At 41.6% G+C, this 19,486-nt stretch overlaps 2 protein-coding genes across 2 annotated transcripts; one reads left to right on the forward strand and one right to left on the reverse strand.

The window, feature by feature from the left end:
- Positions 1 to 2,412: 2,412 nt before the first annotated feature.
- Positions 2,413 to 4,932, reverse strand: LOC110946537 (major histocompatibility complex class I-related gene protein-like). Its single transcript, XM_051960173.1, has 4 exons — positions 4,127 to 4,932; positions 3,399 to 3,701; positions 2,472 to 2,576; positions 2,413 to 2,420 (listed from the first exon to the last, which is right to left on the reverse strand). Exons 1-4 carry the CDS (start codon positions 4,383 to 4,385, stop codon positions 2,413 to 2,415), a joined length of 675 nt encoding a protein of 224 aa, XP_051816133.1. The 5' UTR covers positions 4,386 to 4,932.
- A 3,945-nt stretch (positions 4,933 to 8,877) lies between these two features.
- On the forward strand, positions 8,878 to 11,531 carry LOC127537499 (uncharacterized). The gene is made up of 3 exons (XM_051959919.1): positions 8,878 to 9,954; positions 10,052 to 10,144; positions 10,441 to 11,531. The coding sequence occupies exons 1-3, from the start codon at positions 9,626 to 9,628 to the stop codon at positions 10,955 to 10,957; spliced, it is 939 nt and encodes a 312-aa protein (XP_051815879.1). The 5' UTR covers positions 8,878 to 9,625; the 3' UTR covers positions 10,958 to 11,531.
- The last annotated feature ends 7,955 nt before the right edge of the window (positions 11,532 to 19,486 follow it).

Raw genomic sequence — 19,486 nt, forward strand, 5'->3', positions numbered from 1 at the left:
AAGTGGGATGCATGACGCGTGTCCGTTTCTGTTCCTCAGCATATCGCCAATATGAACTTTACAGAAATATTCGTTATACACCATGACTTTCTGCAGTCTGTGTAATGTCTTTTATGTATGCGTGAGAGAACTATTCCTGCTGATAGCACAATAAAGTGCAGAGAAAAGTCAGCAGGTGAGGCAGGCAGTACTCTGCCTCAACTCAAGGGGGCGTACGCAAGCTGGCAGGTGCTTTGTCGCTGCAGTGTGGGCTTCAACAGAGGAAATCCAAAGTCGGCGCCAAGCTAAAGCCAGTAGGTCAAGAACAGCGGCTATTTTACGCTCTGCCTGATCCGTCACATTATGGAGGGTTGTTTTTCAAGACTGAGACATTTCTCAAAACTGGATTTCCGGTCCAAACAGAAGGTGATAAGTGAAGGAAGACCAATGCCAGAGCTCAAAGGTTTGATTCAAAGTACGGGGCAGAAGAGTCGTTCTTTTCAAACGGAGTGGTACAAACGCAAAGACTGGCTGTGTGGCTGTCCTGCAAGAAACCGCCTTTACTGCTTCACTTGCCTTTTATTCTCATCTTGTGATAACGTCTGGACTAACTCTGGATACTGTGACCTGAAAAATTTGCAAAGAAGCCTCAGCAAACATGAAAGATCAGCCACGCACATTCAAAGCCAGATTTATTTATTCCAGGATCGATTTGGCATTGGATGAACAACGGAGACTAAACATTAGCATCCACAATGCTAAGGTGAGGGAAAACTGAGAGATTTTAAAAGACCTGATAAATGCAACCTGTTTCCTAGCCAAACGGGAGCTAGCATTTCGTGGTAACGATGAGAAAGCGAACTCTTCTAATCGGGGCAACTATGTAGAACTGTTACATGCTTTTGCCGAGAAAGATGAGAGGTTAGCTAGACATTTAGAAACATCCACTGTGTTTTCTGGCCTGTCAAACAGGATACAAAACGATTTAATTGAAGCAGTTGGTGATGTGATCAGAAAGGATATTAAAAAGGAGATTAATGCTGCCTCATTCGTTGCAGTAAAAGTAGATGAGACTACTGATGTCACAAACAAAGCTCAGAGTTCTGTCATTTTGCGCTATGTGGCATTAAGTGATGCCTGTGAAGTGAAGGAGCTGTTTTTGGGCTTCGATGACTTAAGTGACGACAGACGAGCCCCCGCTATTGCTGCTTATGTTTTGGGAGTGTTGGAGAAATACAGCTGTGTTGAAAAGTTAGTGGCTCAAACTTATGACGGGGCTGCCGTGATGGCATCAGAGCTTAACGGAGTGCAGGCCAAAATTAAAGAGAAGGTGCCTGAGGCCATGTTAACTCACTGCTATGCACACTCCTGTGTGAGTGTGTTCAACCTAAATCTGCTCCATTTGAATCGTTTGATGAACTCGACTGACAAAAAGATCATCAGTGTTCACTCAGGTCATTAACTCAAACACTAGGCCCTGTGTAGCTACATGAACAAGAAGAGCAGTGATTCCTCGACACAAACATCTGCTGACCCATCTGGACAGCAGCATCACCTCCAACATGTCCTCCATTCACTCAGAGGAAGATTCTCCTCCACAACCAAACTTCTGATGGAACACTTACCAAGAGAAAAAACAGACTGCATTTAACGGCAGCATGTAGACAGAAATGAACTGTGGATGCTGGTAAACTGGAAAAAATGATGATCCGAGGCACAACGACCAGGAATATCTTTGAGAGACACTTTGTACTCTGCTTGGTTTTGTAGATTAAAACCACAGACTGGGCTTCATGTTTGGGTTTTTATCATCATCCTCCGTTCTCGCTGGTCTTCTGTTGAGACAGTTGAACAAACAGGGAGAAATCATGAAGCCTTTATTTTTCATACATTGCAGTCTGTCACCTTTCACCACACATCCAGATCACTCCTCTGTAGTTCCACTGAATCACACAGTGAGAAATCAGTCCAACATGCTCAGGGTAAAGCATCACAGGACGACTGCATGTTTCGTAAAGTCTGCTGTTTGGTGAGCTGTGTTTGTGATAATCTACTCACCTTCTTAGGGTCTGGATCTCCAGCTGATGAAGACGAAGTGTCAGAACCTAAAAAAACAAAATTCAGTCGGAAAAGGAGAATTTTGTTGTGAGACAAAACTTGACTTTAGTGATTTAGTGATGCTAAAAAATTCTTCTAAAAATAGTTCAAAAGTAGAAAATAAACTTGAAATCTGTAAAATACTTACTGCTTGTGCAACTGAAGCCTGAAATACAGAAGACAGCATTACAGAGGAGTTATTCTTTCAGAATGTATGAAAAGACAGCAATAAAAGCATCGATCTGCAGCTCTAGTATAAAAAACATTCCAGCTGCAAAATATCTAATATTTAGACTTTCCAAACATGAAATATATAAAGACTTAACAGCACTGACATCAAAAACCTGGAAATGTTGATGCATGTTGGACCTAAAATGGTATGTGTTGTTCCTCACCGTGATGTTTTCTTCTCCGGATGACTGCAGCAATGACTGCCAACAGTCCTAAAACACCAACAGCAGCAACAGCAGCAACAGCAGCAACATGGATCCTTGAAGAACCTGGAACCAGAACCAGACATCCACCCTGTTTATCTCACTGCTGAACCTCTTCATGGTCAGATTCTGTTCAACACAGCCTCTGTCCTTTGAGCATTTAAAGAAGATCACCAACCAGACAGATTGTAAGTGTGTTTTAGGGAATAGTCACAGTTTGTTTGTTTCTGACCTGCTGAAAACTGGTTTATAATATTATACATAGTTTAAAAGGTTTCTGCAGACTGTTATTTTACCTGCATGATGGAAAATCATGAATAAAGAACAAACTGTGACAGGGGGCCTAAAGATTCAACAATAAATACTCTGTATGACAAACACCACATAGAAGTAAAAATATCAGCATCAAGTCTAAGTTGTTCACAAATAAGAATCACCGGTCAGCAGCAAGCAAACATGAAGGCACAAAAACACCCACAATGACATTCTAAAGATAAATTCATCCCCACAAAGACAGTAGAACGAACAACATGAGCTGTGAAGCAGTAACACACAAAGGAATGAAGAGAGTCAGACTCATCATGAATGAAGAAGAGGTTGGTGGTTAGTATGGATGACTGAATGAGAACATTGAGGTACAGAGATATGTGGAGGTAAATATGACGTTCATTTCAGGAGACCATTGAGGAACTCGCAAGAGAACCATATTTCTACTCAACCTTACCACAGTGGAAAGCAGTTTTAGTGTCTTTTATTTTACTTCCAGTAAAAGAAAAAGCTGAATACATGACTGCATGATTAATGAATGAACTGTGTCATGACCAGGTTTTAGGCTCCAGTATGTTGCAAGTGTACTAAAAGTTTAATTTCATCAGATTTCAGCCTTACCTTCAATGGGAAAGATTTTTCTTTTGTCCAGTTTTGTGACAAGGACGTCTTTGACACCAGACAGCTGAAACACACAGTCGTACTTCTCCCAGTCTTCAGGAGCGACAGAAGAAATCTTCAGGTCAACACTCATCTGGAAGGTTCCATCATGGTTGGGGAGGACCTCTCCTTTGTCCACATCCTCATGAAGCTCCTCCCCATCTTTCCTCCAGAACAAGTCGGCTTTGTTGGGGTAGAAACCTGTAGCGAGACAGCTGACCAGAGAGGAGGAAGTCTTCTGGAAGACAGACACTGATGGAAGATCTGAGGACAGAAGACAAAGACAGCTCATAGTTTCTGGATGGACTCATGTCAACACGTTTATGTAGTTTAAATGGAAAGTGTCATTAAGAAAAGAGAAGAAAGACAGATGAAGAGATGCAAAGTGGAAGTGAGAGGTTAGAAAATCTGTTAAAAGACAGGAAAAACAGAATTAGAGTAGTGATAAATACAATAGAGAGTGACAGATGTGAAATAGAATAGAATAGAATAGAATAGAATAGAATAGAATAGAATAGAAAGCCTTTATTGTCATTGTATAACAAGTATACAATGAAATTGGGAGACAGGGAAACAGGACAGCCTGTAAACTGAGACAGTGGATTGTTCCTTATCATGTCAAACTACAGAACAAATTAAGGCAAATGAGCATTTTATCAAAGACAATAAATCAGATGATATGATTTTACCTTTCCTCATCAGAGAGCTCCTCCCATACTTCACATATTTCTTCAGCCAATCAGGACAATGCTCGGTGAAGTAATACTTCATGAATGACATTCGAGCTTGGTCATTGTCCCATCTGTGTTTGGTGAAGACAGCCTGTGCTTTTGCAGCAACCCACGTCCATGTCTTCAGGTCCAATGATATCCAGTCTTCTCCGTCATAACCAAAATGATTAAACCCATTAATCTCATTTGTCTCATCATCCCATTCACAGCCGTACATCCTCTGGAAAATAAATACACCTGAGACACACAGAGACAGTAAATAAAAGTGAGGTCACAGCAATCTTCTGTTAACAGTTATTATCACATATTTACCACAAAGACACACAAATCAACACATTTCTAACCAGCTCATCTGCTGTTGTCGCCTCCTACAGATAATCATCATCTGAACATCGGGAACATCTCAGACAGAGTCTGCTGGGAACAGGAAGATCCAAACCCTAACCCAACCCTGCCTCCACTAACACACAGCTCATGTCCACTGCTGAAGGAGCTGCAGGAACAGATTCACTCTGAGGTGGAGTCCTGAGCAGCAGATCCTGGGGCCTCATTTATAAAACATTGCGTAGGATCCATACTAAAGTTTGCGTACGCCGATAATACGAAATTGGCGTATGCCCTTCACCCCTGATTTATAAAACTGTGCGTAAGCACAGCTGCATGCAATTTCTTTATAATCACACACCAGCTGGAAGATTGCACAGGTGGATCCACCTCACATTCCGCCCACAACACACCCACATTTTACCATGAATGGTCAATGCAAAGTAACTCATGAATGTATCTGTATAGAAATAAGCTGCTGATCCACGGCATTTCACACAGCGCCCCCTGCAGTCTTTTCACTGCTGTGCGTCAGGATGAATGAATCATGTGTTGACCCAGGCCACCCTGCCACTAAATTTGTTATGATCATGTCCGATGTACAAATAATTTGTAAACTGATTGAATGTACATTTTTTCAGTTCACATAGAGAAATTCATTTTCACTCGGGGGTTGTGGTGTGAAGCATGTGTGCCTGTACAGGCTGATTAATGGTTGGACGCTCATCCCATTCGGCCGCATATGGATAAATAAACAAAATTCTTTACTTTTTTTTGCCTTTTTACTGTGATAGTTGCAGTGAAGAGTGACAGGAAATGGGGAGAAGAGTAGGAAGACATGCATAAAAGTGCCGTGGGCAGGAATCAAACCTGGGCCACTGCGTCAGAGACCACCCCTACAAATGGGTCTTCTGCTTTCCCCGATGAGCCATACGGGCGCCGGGTGATCAATAAACAAAATTATTTAATAAAGATGTGGACCAGCCCTTCTGTCAAACGACCAAATGAAATAACGTTCAATCCGCCCCTGCTGATATATGAACATAGTTCTGCAAATACAGTCGTCGGCCGAATGGCGCACTATATGAACATCTACAACAATGAGGGTTTATGATTATCCGGCTCTACAAGTCTAATATGTGATAACAATAAAGGTTTGAGATCAGTCTGGTTTCAATTCACCACTTCACCCTCCGGCACTGCCGTTCCCTCTGTCTCCAAAATGTGCTTAAGCAAGCATCAAAGTTGGAGCACCGGTGCGCACATTCTCACGCCAAGTTTGTTTTAGAAATCACAACGAACACAGCGTACGCCACTTTCTACGCAAAGTTTGTGATTTACACCCTGTTTTGTGCGTAAGCAAGCATCAAGAATAAAGGTTGGCGCACCGGTGCGCACATTCTCACGCCAAGTTTGTTTTTAGAAATCACAACCTTTGCGTAGAAAGTGGCGCATGCAACTTTCTAGCCCTGTTTTGTGCGTACGCAAGCTTTATAAATGAGGCCCCTGGACTGAACATCACACCCTCTGAAACTCTGCAGCCACTCCATCAGTCCAACAACCTCCTCATCCTGTGAGGAGCTACAGACCACACTGTCCTCAGGCTTTTCTACAAGCTTTCACTGAAGGACATCCATCCATCCATACATCCATTCTCTATCCACCGCTTTATCCTCACTAGGGTCATGGGGGGTGCTGGAGTCTATCCCAGCTGACTCAGTGAAGGCAGGGGACACCCTGGACAGGTCACCAGTCTGTCACAGGGCTACATATACAGACACACAATCACACTCACATTCACACCTACGGACAATTTAGAGTAACCAATTAACCTCAGCATGTTTTTGGACTGTGGGAGGAAGCCGGAGTACCCGGAGAAAACCCACGCATGCACAGAGAGAACATGCAAACTGCATGCAGAAAGATCCCAGGCCGGGATTTGAACCGCCGCTGTGCAGTCACTGAAGGACAGTTTCACTAAACTCCATCCGCTGAGCCAGAACAGAGTCCAGTTCTACAGTGTTACTGGTCACAATAACCCAGACACCAGCAGGACCAGTATGGAGACTGGGAGACAGTCTGTGAGTCCTGATCTAATGTTTAATCCTACTATATATTTAGAGGTGAAACTAATTCTTGCTTCCATTATCAGCTGTGTATTTCTTTTTATACTTACATCAATAATTAACACTGAAATGTAAGAAAAAAGCAAGAAATTCTGACATTTAATAAAAGGAACCAGAAAATGTTTGCAATTTGACTTGATAAAAAACGTCAAAGAGGATTATTCTGTTATTATACTGTTCCTCCGGTTGCTGAGTCAGTGGAGGTTGCTGGGTTAGTGTCTGTGGATCTCACTCTGCTCTATCTATCCTTCTTGTGGCCTCCTGACATCTTCATGATTGATCCAGTTGGGACTTTGTCGTATTAGGTGTTTGTGAAGGGTTTTAGATTTGTAAATGGTTTTAAGGTGTGAATTAAAGAGCACAAACAAATAAAATGCACCTTTTCTCTTAGAACACTGTCTATGCCTCACCTTTCTGTCTGTCCTGTGTTTGTTTTATGTTTCACTTGGGTGTGCACAGCCCTCAATGTCATAATGTAGGAAACAGCTTGAAATAAACATGATAGGTTAATTTGCCATAAGGGCCGGTGATGGTCACAGTCACAAAGAAGAAAAAAATTGCACATGAAGCTTAAGCAGTGGCACCATGGGTGGTTGGTGTCATTTTTGAGCGGACTTGCAGACAAAAAAAAAGGAAAAGAAAAAAAAGAAGAAAAGAAGGAAAAAAGAAAAAAAAGAAAAAAAATCAAAGAGGATTATTTATGGTTACGTCTCTACTGATCAACTAACTGATTAACTGACATAACTTCTACGTGATGTGTGTTCATGATGGCATCAACACACTGTGGTCCTGGAAAGTTCATCTAATCTGTAAATCGACTACATAAATACAGAATGAACTCACTGGGAATCAGGACAGAACAGTCCATCTAATGTAATCTGTATTTTTACTGCACATTCAGGACTGTAGCTAATGACCTGTGTCACTACTGATCAGATAATGTGGATTTTTTTGAAAATGACTGTAATCAGTAACTACTTCCAAAAAGGCCCACACAGCCTCTGCCTACTACTCCATATTAATGCTTACTAGTGTTAATGAGAAAGTGTCGCCTCTCAGACAGATATGGGCGACAGACCTCAATGCCCGTTTTACTGAGGAGGCTTGGAATGCAATTCTTAGCAACTCCAAGGTAATGTTGAGAGAACTCAAAACAAGACTTATCCATTTCAGATATTGAATAGAGTCTACTGGACCCCGTCCCAGCTGCACAGAGTAAGGCTGAGGGATAATACAGACTGTTGGAGGTGCAATGAAACCAATGGGTCTCTGTTGCACATGCTGTGGAGGTGTCCACAGGATAAGGCATTCTGGACAACAGTTCATGACAATATCAATAAATTCATGGGTCAAAACATCCCTCTCACCCCAGACTTGTTCATACTAGGAGATCCAGGAGCAGTGGCGGCTTGTTAATAGGGGGCGCTATCAAGATTTTGTGAAAAAGGTATTGACACAGTAAACATAAATACATATTTAAAGTAATTAACACATCTGCACAGTGTTCACTCTTACAATGGGTCTCATTTTAATTTTTTTAAGCCTTTCCATTCCATATTGTTTTTTTTTTCAGGGTTGTTTTACACGTTGCAATAACGAGGGGCGCCTGCCAAATGAGCGTGCATGTACATTCTAAAACTTTTGGCTTTCATGTGACTTAATACTGGTCTCTAATTGGTTACTTAAAGATTGTCCTCCGGGTGCAGCTCTCTGCGTCTCTGGCGAATCAGCGCGTTCGGGTGGTCATTTTTCATCTGATCTGATTGGTTCATGATACCTGTCAATCAAAGTCTTCCTGGCAGCGTACACAGACACATACGGAGAGAGACAGACAGACCACAACAACAAGACAGAAGATGATGGTGGCAGCACAAGAAAATTCGGTTGTTTCTTTACGAAATAATCCTTTTACGAGGCGTTCGCTGGAGGGGGAAAAAAAGGATAAAGGAGCTAGGACCGGAGCAACCTGATTTACAAATCCAGCAGCAGGCAAGTGACCGTGGACGGAGTTCCACCCGGGGCTTCTCCCGCCTGTGTTATGCTAAACACAGCTGGCTAGCTGGATGTGAAGTTAGCAATGCTCTGTATTGTTTTCCCTGCTTGCTTTTTCAAAGTGTTGGCACTGAAGTTCTGTGGACAACAACGGGGGTCAGAGACCTGAAACATCTCTCTGAAAAATGCAAACGGCATGAAGGTAGCCGTAGCCACCTTGACAACAGCATGAAGCTACAGTTGTTTGGCTGTGTTAGCATTGCTGAACAACTAGACGAGGGCTACAGAGCTGGCATTAGAAGGCACAATGAAGAGGTGACAAAAAATCGTCACATACTGTCCAGGATAATAGACTGTGTGAAATTTTGTGGGGCCTTTGAGTTGGCTTTACGTGGCCATGATGAGAGTGAGAGCTCTGTTAACCCTGGGATATTTCGAGGGTTGGTGGATTTTGTTGCCTCTCTGGATGGAGCTTTGAAAGAGCACCTTGAAACTGCCACTGTTTTTAAGGGTACTTCAAAAACGAGCTCCTGGACTGTATGGTGTCTGTTGCAAGGGAACAAATAATTAAAGAAGCCCAAAAGAGTGTTTTTGTGTCAATCCAGGCAGATGAGACAACAGATATTTCAACACAGTCACAACTTGTGCTTGTACTACGCTACACTGATGACAAACACAGTGTGCAGGAAAGATTTTATGAATTCATTCCTCTGCAGTCAGCTACGTCTGAGTCCATTGCTGCTGCATTAACAGAGCGTCTTGCTGCCATCAGTCCTGAGGATCAGAAAAGGAAGCTAATCTGCCAGGCGTATGATGGAGCCACTGCAGGTGTTCAGAGGAAAATCAAAGATGTGTACCCAAATGCCCACTATACCCACTGCTATGCACACCAACTCAACCTGATCATGCAGCAGGCCACCGCTCACATTTCCAAGGTGAGAATTTTTTTTCTGACCTGAGTGGATTTGCCAGCTTTTTACCCAGATCAGCCAAGCGTACAGCTGTTCTTGATAAAATGGTGGCCCATAGACTGCCAACATCCAGCAATGTCAGATGGAACTTTCACAGCCGAGCCATCAACACTGTGTTTGAGCACAGAGAGGATCTCATTCAGGGTTTGGAGAACATACGAGACTCAGGTGACTTTGATGCCAGTACCATCAGAGAGGCAGGAGCCGTGGCCATGCTGCTGGAACATCAGGACTTTAAGTTCTTTCTGGAACTTTTTCGCCACATCATGCCACATGTGGACCTGCTCTATGCCAAGCTCCAGAAGAAGAACATAGATGCAGTCCACATAAAAGTGAGCATCCAGCAGTTTGAACAGGACATGGAAAACATCAGGTAATAAGTATTCCTGTCAGTAATATGATCATCACATTTTTCAACATGATCTCTTTTCCCCTTTTTGGTTATTATTATGACTTCTTATCCTTCACAGAAATTCTCTCCATTCCATGGGTGAGCAAAGAAGTGGCTGTCCGACAGCAAAGAGGCACTCAGTTCAGAGGATCGTCAAAGGGTTGCAGAAGAGGTGAGTTTATGTTGTAGAAATCTCATCGTCTGTTTCATTGGAGGTTGTAATGTTTGTTAGAGGAGAAATGTGTTTAGAAATATGGCATTTAAATATGTCATTGTCATGTTGCAGAGATCATCTAATCACAATCTGTTTAATGAAAATTATTCAAAAATATTAAAAATCATGTCACAATTGCAGTAGTCAATAATAACAAGATATTTTTCCCAAACCATGCAGCAACAGAGGGTAACAGTGTCAACAAAAGTATATTCATTTCATATCTATATGTTTTTGTATCCTTCTCTCTGTAGATCTGCAACACCATTCTGGGACACACCAAGGAGCTTCTCCTTCAGCGACCATCTCATCTGTGCAACCTTGTTGCAGGGGGACAGGTTTGAAGAACATCACGGGTCATTTCCTGAAGAGGCACTGCAACGCACTTTGAAGGCCTACCCGATGCTGAATGGAAGCAAGCTGAAGACAGAACTCGGTGTCATCTACAGCAAAGTAGAGTTCAGAGCCTGCTGTGGTGCACTGGACCTATTCCAGCTGTTCATGGAGAACAATCTTGAAGTTGTCTTTTCAGAAACTGTCAATCTTTTAAGGATCCTGATCACCACACCCATGACCACAGCTGAAGCAGAGAGGTGTTTCTCAACCTTGAAAAGAGTGAAACCTTTTCTCAGAAACACCATGACCCAGGAAAGGCTGAATGCCTTGACCATGCTCTCCATGGAAAAGAGACTTGTTTGTGAAATGACAGATTTCAATCAGAAAGTCATTGATAAATTGAAGGAGAGGAGAGCAAAATTTATCTTCAAGTAATTGTTTTGTTGTGTTGTAATGCCCGTCTGCTAGTGTGCCCCCCAAAATATTTTATCACCAGCCACCACTGTCCAGGAGCACTGAAGAATTTAACCCCTTCACATGCTGAATGGATTGAAACTGCATTTATGTTAGGTAGGAAACTTCTTGTTATGAAGTGAAAGGACCCCTCTTCTCCCACAGCTGCCATGTGCTTCATCCAATGAGGAAAATTTGCTGCTCTGGAGAATCTATCATTCAGGTTCCTCAATAAGGTGGACCTTTATGTGTATAAGTGGGAAAGATACCAGGTTTATATGGACAGAGGACAATAGGGTCTGGAGTCGATGGTTTACTGACTGTAATATAGTGATGTGGCTAAATGGCAATCTTGGATAGAGTGCACCGGGATAATGTGTGGTTTTTTGTTTGTTTTGTTGCTTGTTTTTATATTTTGTTTTGTGTTCTTGCAGATATGCATTGTATATCTGACTCTGAAAATATTTACTGAGGTACCTTCATTCTGCCTCTGTATGTCTCTTTGTAAAAGGTGAAAACAATCAAAATATTAATCATAAAAAATGACTGTAATCAATTCATTGTTTTCACTGCAAAGTGTGAAGAAATGGTGAAAAAATGCCCTTTAAGCTCACAGAGTCTGAGGTGAAATCTTCTAATGACTTCTTAAGTGCAACCAACACTGAGCAGTATTTATTTAAAATGTATGTTAAACAGAGAAAAGCAGCAAATTTTCATATCTGAGAGACAGGATGCAGCAAATGTTTTTGTTTCTTAAAAGATATAAATAATAATAATAATACATTTTATTTAAAGCGCCTTTCAAGGAACTCAAGGACGCTTTACAGGGGGATAAAAATTTAACAACAATAACTACATGATGATCTGAGTGACAATATTTGTCTATATTTTCTCCTGATCAGTAAATCTATTCATGAATCATTTCAGTATTGTTTATTTTGGCACAAACACAGTGTGGTCCAGTCAAGTTAATCTAATCCTATCTGTGCTTCAACTTCATATCTATAAATGACGAATAAATTGTAATCAAGCTCATTTTATGTGATCTGGTCTGTAGATTATTGAGATAAATGTAATAAAACTGTTTTAAAAATAATTAATTGCAAAACATCCAATATGAACTGCAGCACAATTTTACTCTCAATTAAATAATTTGACAAAGAGCTCTAATGTGAAAGGCAGAGAAATGTGATTTTCATCTCAGATCACAGCTTGTATTGACTGTGTGATTTTTGTGTTTCTGATTTCTGGTTTGTGAGTCTCAGTTTGTCTTTGTGCTGTGAGTATTCAGCCAGCAGCCTCCTTAAGAGTTACAAGTCATTTCCACTGTCTGTCATGGCTCCCTCTCCAGCCTCAGCATCTAACCTGATCAATCAATCAATCAATCAATCAATCAATCAATCAATCAATCAATCAATCAATCAAAATTTATTTATAGAGCCCTTTACAACACTCAAGGTGACCAAAGTGCTTTTCAGTTAAAAACAAACATTAAAATTAGAAATAAAAGCAGATTAAAAGAAAACAACAACAGAACACGTCAGGAAAATAAAATCAGATAAAATCAAATCAAATCAAATTTTAAAAAATGTCACCATATTACTCTGTATTAAAAGCGAGTGTGAAAAGATATGTTTTGAGCAGGGCTTTGAAAAGTCCAAAGTCAGTGATAGTACAAATGTCAGGGGGCAGTTTGTTCCAGAGTCTTGGCCCAGCAACTGAAAAGGCTCGATCCCCCAGTGTTTATACCTGACCCTAGGGACTTCCAGAAACAGCTGGTTAGAGGACCTAAACTCCCCGTTAGGGTTTTGGACAGAAAGAAGTTCAACCAGTGTTTCCCCTACATAAACTTTACTTGGGCGGCCCGCCCAAGTAGATTGACACCCGCCCAAGAAGATGAATTTAAAAAAAAACGTGCGGTCATAATTACTGGCACCGCGTAGGGAAAACAGTCCACCTGTTTGTCTCTCACTGGGTTGTCAGGCGCGCACACACCAACACGCGTGTGCGCTCGTGTATTCCGCCAGCCCGACCCACCTTGTTAAGCGCTCATTAGCTGGACCACCTGCAGCGTTGCACAGCCCTGCTTGCTTCGAGTGTCTCAGAGGTAAGTAAGTAACTTTAATACATTTTCATCCCCTAAATTGAAATCGTTAAATGTCTGAAAAGACGCACTGTTGTGTTTAACAGCAACGATATCTTAAAGGTAGCCACTGACAGCGGGAGCCTCGAGCGTTAACGACCAGGGAAGAAGGTGTTAGCCGTGGCGGCTAGCATCCGTTGCTAGCATTAGCTTCCCAGTTCACAACAACAGCGCTCCTATTTGTTATCTCTCCGGTTTGCAGCTCCAGCGGGTTATGGTAATGCCAGACTGGTTATTGGACAAGGCATCTGTAAAGTAAGTCGACTTAGACACGTGGCCTTGCAAGGAAGTTCTGTATTTCTTCATTTAAAAATACATGCGACAGAACAAATAAACAAACTCACTTTCCTAGTGAAAGTTTCCCGTCATTGGCTAATAAGGCAATCACTGTTGCACTTCATTTTGCTATTAAATATTCATAAATAAATATTGTTGAGTGGGGAAAAGGTGACTGAAAAATTTTCAGTCACCTTTTTAATAATAAAACTGTCTGATTGCTAAACAGATGACTTTTTAACAATGAAATCAGTGTTCTTCAATACACTAAGTTATTGTTGATTATATACTATTTTCTTCCTCATACACTGACTTTTTGTTATTGTACCACTGGTTTTGTTTCAGAGACTGACTGACATTTTCTTTTTCAAGACATGAAGCCAATTGAAAGCTATTTCAAGTGTAAGAGACAGAGTGAAGATGAAAGAAGTGAAACACCACAGGTGGGATGCAAAGTTTTATATAAGGAAAATGTCCTACAATGTGCTGTTGGGAAAACTTCATTAAAAATCATTTTATTAAATTTAATGTGAAATCAGGGCTTTAATTTATAATGACATTTTCTATTTTATGTCAACTTCTTTCTATCCTGGTTAGGACAAAAGCCAAGGAACTGCTGGCCAGTGAATACGATGAATGGGGGGACGTCTACCCCTGCCTGTCCCAACTTGCTGCTGCAGCCCTCATCATCCCAGTGGCAAGTGTAAATTGTGAGAGAGATTTCTCAGCAATGAACAGGGTAAGTGATTTAAACCATAATGCATAAGAGCACAATGTGAATAATTTCAGTTAATTTTCTTGCGCTCTTTTGCATTACAGTTATGCAAGTTTTTTTTCTCTCTTTTAGATCAAAACTGAACTGAGGAACAGGCTGCAAGGGGAGCATCTTCCTGCATGCATGCGCATCAGCATAAATGGACCTGACCCCCAATCCTTTCCATACAGAAAGGCATTGGAGATCTTTTTTTCAAAACAGAGAAAAATACGCTCTGACAAAAACTGTCAGCTTTGCAAGTAGCTTGAAATAGCTTTTTTTCCCCTTTTTTTCATTTTTCTTTTGGGTTCTGTTTGCGTTAAAGCAAGTCTGCAGCAGGCTTAAGTTGTATCTATGTGCAATAAATAACACATGGTTCATAAACCAGTTTGACTAGATTATTTTGAATGCACTTATCAAACACCGCGACGTCCCCCTCCACCGCCCGGCACACCACCACAAGTAAATTCTCAACCTAGGGGAAACACTGGTTCAACCAAATAAATAGGCGCCCGACCGTTCAGGGCTTTAAAAACAAAAAGTGAAATTTTAAAATCTATCCTAAAAGAAACTGGAAGCCAGTGGAGGGAGAAGAGCACCGGGGTGATGTGCTGACGCTTTCGGGTGTTTGTGAGGAAACGAGCTGCCGCATTTTGCACCAACTGGAGGCGGCTCAGGGCAGACTGGGAAACACCGACATAAAGGGCATTGCAGTAGTCTATTTGTGAGCTGATAAAAGGGTCAGGGTTAGGGTTAGGGTCAGGGTTAGTAGGGTTAGGGTTAGGGTTAGGGTTAGGTTGGGGAAAAGATAGGCCCCCTCCGAAGAAGGGAACCGTAGTGCACTGTCCATCCTCGGAGGTCCAATGCCAGGGACCACGGCCTCAAAGAATCCACGGGTAAGTATGTGTTTTCAATCTGCATTATTTTGCTTTTAGAATTATTGATATTGTTTTCTTTTTTCCACAGGTTTTTGTACAGCATCCGGATCCAGGTAAGTATCAATTGTTTTTTAACTGTACTTAGTCTTTTTTAACTGTTTTTTAACTTTTTAAACTGTACTTAGTCTTTTTAACTCTGTTTTTACCTTTTTAACATATTTGTCATTTTTTAGATCTGTTTTTAAACCTGTATTTGGAATATGAATTTGTTTACCCGTATACGGATTTTTTAACTTTAGCTATTTATAGTCCCATACTTGGGTTCTTATGCTGATATCGCCTTTGCTATATATGTAATCATAAATAAAATATAAAAACCAACCCATCCCTGTGTGCCGTCCTTGTCTTTTCTCTTTTTTTCTATTGTTTGGGGACTCGCATTTTGGGTCTACCCTTTTTCTGTGCCTCTAAGTGTGCTACCGGCGACGTTTCGACCGCAATTTGGGTCTTCTTCAGGCCTCGCACACATCTGACTGACGGCTCCCCATATTGCGACCTCCCTATGGAGGTGGCTTGCCCCATGTGGCGCTCCCACTAAGGAGAGGGCTACCCCATACAGCGGCTCCCTAAGGAGACAGCTCCACCCCGGTCAAAAGAAAAACATAAAATGAATAGTGCCAGAGTTGGCTTGTATTTATACTAGGTTAGTTTTATATATGTTTTGGATATTTTAGCTTCTAATTTAGTTTTAGCTAATAGGGGGTGGAATTTTTTGTTTTTAGATTTAGCTGTTGGGGGGACTTAATTTAGTTTAGGAAATGGGGCTAGGGGTTCCCTGGTTAGGGTTAGGATTTAGGGTCTGGGCTGGGGGTCTCTAATTAGGCTTAGAAATTAGGCTTTAGGGGGTCCTTAATATAGGTTGGGTGGGTTAGGGTTAGGTTGGGGAAAAGATAGGCCCCCTCCGAAGAAGGGTTAGGGTTAGGGTTAGGTAAAGGAATAAGGCCCCCTCAAGTTAGAGGGGAACCGTGGTGCACTGTCCATCCTGCCTTTAAGGTCAAACGCCAGGGACCACAGCCTCGAAGAATCCACGGGTAAGTATTTGTTCTAAATGTGCATTACTTTGCTTCTGCAATTCTTAATTATGTTTTCCTTTTTCTCCACAGGTTTTTCTACAGCGTCCGGATCCAGGTAAGTACAGGTAAGTTTTAACCTTGTAACTGTAATTAGCTTTTTAAACTGTTTTTAGCTTTTTAGATCCAGGTAAGTACAGGTAAGTTTTAACCTTGTCTTTAAATTGTTTTTAAACTGTAATTAGCTTTTTAAACCTGTTTTGAGATTTCCATGACTGTTTTTAGCCTTTGAATCGTTTACCCGTATACGGATTTTTTTTACTTTAGCTATTCTTAATCCCTTACTTGGGTTTTTATGCTGGTTTCGCCTTTGCTATATATGTAATAAAAAATAAAATGTAAAAAACCAACCCGTCCCTGTGTGCCGTCTTTGTCTTCTATCTATTTGTATTCTTCTACTGGGGACTCTCTTCTTGGGTCTACCCTTCTTCTATTGGGGACTCCTATTTGGTCTACCCTTCTCTGCTGAGTTTAAAGTGTGCAACCGGCGACGTTTCGACCTCGATTTGGGTCTTCCTCAGGCCTAGCACACTGTCTGACTGACGGCTCCCCATACTGCGACCTCCCTATGGAGGTGGCTTGCCCCATGTGGCGCTCTCCCAAAGGAGAGGGCTTCCCATCCACCCCGGTTGAAATAAAAACATAAAATGAACTGTGCCTGACTTGGCTTCTATTTATACTGACTTAGTTTTAGGAAAAAGTGTTTAAATTAATATACTGAATTTAGTTTATCCGAATAGGGGACGCGCTTCTCGGTTCTACCCTACAGGGGATCCGCTACTTGGGTCTTCCCTTTACATAGTTTAGATTAAATAGGGGACACGCTTCTCGGTTCTACCCTTCGACAGGGGATCCGCTACTTGGGTCTACCCTTTACATACCTTTAGTTCAATAGGGGTCCCACTACTTGGGGTCTACCCTTTAAACTTTTTATTACAGGTAAGTAATCCAAACACTTTTTCTCCTTCAATTATTTTAGGTTTTATAGCTTCAAAATTAGTTTTAGCTTTTAGAGGGTGGGAAAATTTTCTTTTGGGTTTCTTAAGGGCTTAAAATTTAGCTTTAAGGGGGGCTTAATTAAGGTTAGAAAATTGGGCTAGGGGATCCCTGGTTAGGGTTAGGATTTGGGGTCTGGGCTGGGGGGTCTCAAATTAGGATTAGGCATAGGCTTTGGGGGGTCCTTAATAAAGGTTGGGTGGCCAAATCACTTCCAAATTTGGGTTAGGGGTCTCCTGGTTAGGGTTAGGGCATCCGATTTGGGTTAGGGGGTCCTCAATTGGGGTTCAAATTAAGGCCAAATTTATTCGGAGGCCGGGGTCCCCAGCGAAGGACCCCAGACGAGGAGGCACGGGCTGGGTTAGGTAAAGGAATAAGGCCCCCTCAAGTTAGAGGGGAACCGTGGTGCACTGTCCATCCTGCCTTTAAGGTCAAACGCCAGGGACCACAGCCTCGAAGAATCCACGGGTAAGTATTTGTTCTAAATGTGCATTACTTTGCTTCTGCAATTCTTAATTATGTTTTCCTTTTTCTCCACAGGTTTTTCTACAGCGTCCGGATCCAGGTAAGTACAGGTAAGTTTTAACCTTGTAACTGTAATTAGCTTTTTAAACTGTTTTTAGCTTTTTAGATCCAGGTAAGTACAGGTAAGTTTTAACCTTGTCTTTAAATTGTTTTTAAACTGTAATTAGCTTTTTAAACCTGTTTTGAGATTTCCATGACTGTTTTTAGCCTTTGAATCGTTTACCCGTATACGGATTTTTTTTACTTTAGCTATTCTTAATCCCTTACTTGGGTTTTTATGCTGGTTTCGCCTTTGCTATATATGTAATAAAAAATAAAATGTAAAAAACCAACCCGTCCCTGTGTGCCGTCTTTGTCTTCTATCTATTTGTATTCTTCTACTGGGGACTCTCTTCTTGGGTCTACCCTTCTTCTATTGGGGACTCCTATTTGGTCTACCCTTCTCTGCTGAGTTTTAAAGTGTGCAACCGGCGACGTTTCGACCTCGATTTGGGTCTTCCTCAGGCCTAGCACACTGTCTGACTGACGGCTCCCCATACTGCGACCTCCCTATGGAGGTGGCTTGCCCCATGTGGCGCTCTCCCAAAGGAGAGGGCTTCCCATCCACCCCGGTTGAAATAAAAACATAAAATGAACTGTGCCTGACTTGGCTTCTATTTATACTGACTTAGTTTTAGGAAAAAGTGTTTAAATTAATATACTGAATTTAGTTTATCCGAATAGGGGACGCGCTTCTCGGTTCTACCCTACAGGGGATCCGCTACTTGGGTCTTCCCTTTACATAGTTTAGATTAAATAGGGGACACGCTTCTCGGTTCTACCCTTCGACAGGGGATCCGCTACTTGGGTCTACCCTTTACATACCTTTAGTTCAATAGGGGTCCCACTACTTGGGGTCTACCCTTTAAACTTTTTATTACAGGTAAGTAATCCAAACACTTTTCTCCTTCAATTATTTTAGGTTTTATAGCTTCAAAATTAGTTTTAGCTTTTAGAGGGTGGGAAAATTTTCTTTTGGTTTCTTAAGGGCTTAAAATTTAGCTTTAAGGGGGGCTTAATTAAGGTTAGAAAATTGGGCTAGGGGATCCCTGGTTAGGGTTAGGATTTGGGGTCTGGGCTGGGGGTCTCAAATTAGGATTAGGCATAGGCTTTGGGGGGTCCTTAATAAAGGTTGGGTGGCCAAATCACTTCCAAATTTGGGTTAGGGGTCTCCTGGTTAGGGTTAGGGCATCCGATTTGGGTTAGGGGGTCCTCAATTGGGGTTCAAATTAAGGCCAAATTTATTCGGAGGCCGGGGTCCCCAGCGAAGGACCCCAGACGAGGAGGCACGGGCTGGGTTAGGTAAAGGAATAAGGCCCCCTCAAGTTAGAGGGGAACCGTGGTGCACTGTCCATCCTGCCTTTAAGGTCAAACGCCAGGGACCACAGCCTCGAAGAATCCACGGGTAAGTATTTGTTCTAAATGTGCATTACTTTGCTCTGCAATTCTTAATTATGTTTTCCTTTTCTCCACAGGTTTTTCTACAGCGTCCGGATCCAGGTAAGTACAGGTAAGTTTTAACCTTGTAACTGTAATTAGCTTTTTAAACTGTTTTTAGCTTTTTAGATCCAGGTAAGTACAGGTAAGTTTTAACCTTGTCTTTAAATTGTTTTTAAACTGTAATTAGCTTTTTAAACCTGTTTTGAGATTTCCATGACTGTTTTTAGCCTTTGAATCGTTTACCCGTATACGGATTTTTTTTTACTTTAGCTATTCTTAATCCCTTACTTGGGTTTTTATGCTGGTTTCGCCTTTGCTATATATGTAATA

Source organism: Acanthochromis polyacanthus, chromosome 15 (assembly GCF_021347895.1).
Source record: "Acanthochromis polyacanthus isolate Apoly-LR-REF ecotype Palm Island chromosome 15, KAUST_Apoly_ChrSc, whole genome shotgun sequence".
NCBI classification, from domain to species: domain Eukaryota; kingdom Metazoa; phylum Chordata; class Actinopteri; family Pomacentridae; genus Acanthochromis; species Acanthochromis polyacanthus.

Bases quoted from the DNA above. Each gene is read 5' to 3' on its own strand.
- LOC110946537 (XM_051960173.1), bottom strand. From the start codon at position 4,385: ATGTACGGCTGTGAATGGGATGATGAGACAAATGAGATTAATGGGTTT. The intron at 3,702-4,126 runs GTAAAATCATAT...TTCTGTCCTCAG, and splicing joins GAGCTCTCTGATGAGGAAAG to ATCTTCCATCAGTGTCTGTC. The intron at 2,577-3,398 runs GTAAGGCTGAAA...TTCTGGTTCCAG, and splicing joins AAAAATCTTTCCCATTGAAG to GTTCTTCAAGGATCCATGTT.
- LOC127537499 (XM_051959919.1), top strand. From the start codon at position 9,626: ATGGTGGCCCATAGACTGCCAACATCCAGCAATGTCAGATGGAACTTT. The intron at 9,955-10,051 runs GTAATAAGTATT...TATCCTTCACAG, and splicing joins CAGGACATGGAAAACATCAG to AAATTCTCTCCATTCCATGG. The intron at 10,145-10,440 runs GTGAGTTTATGT...TTCTCTCTGTAG, and splicing joins GTCAAAGGGTTGCAGAAGAG to ATCTGCAACACCATTCTGGG.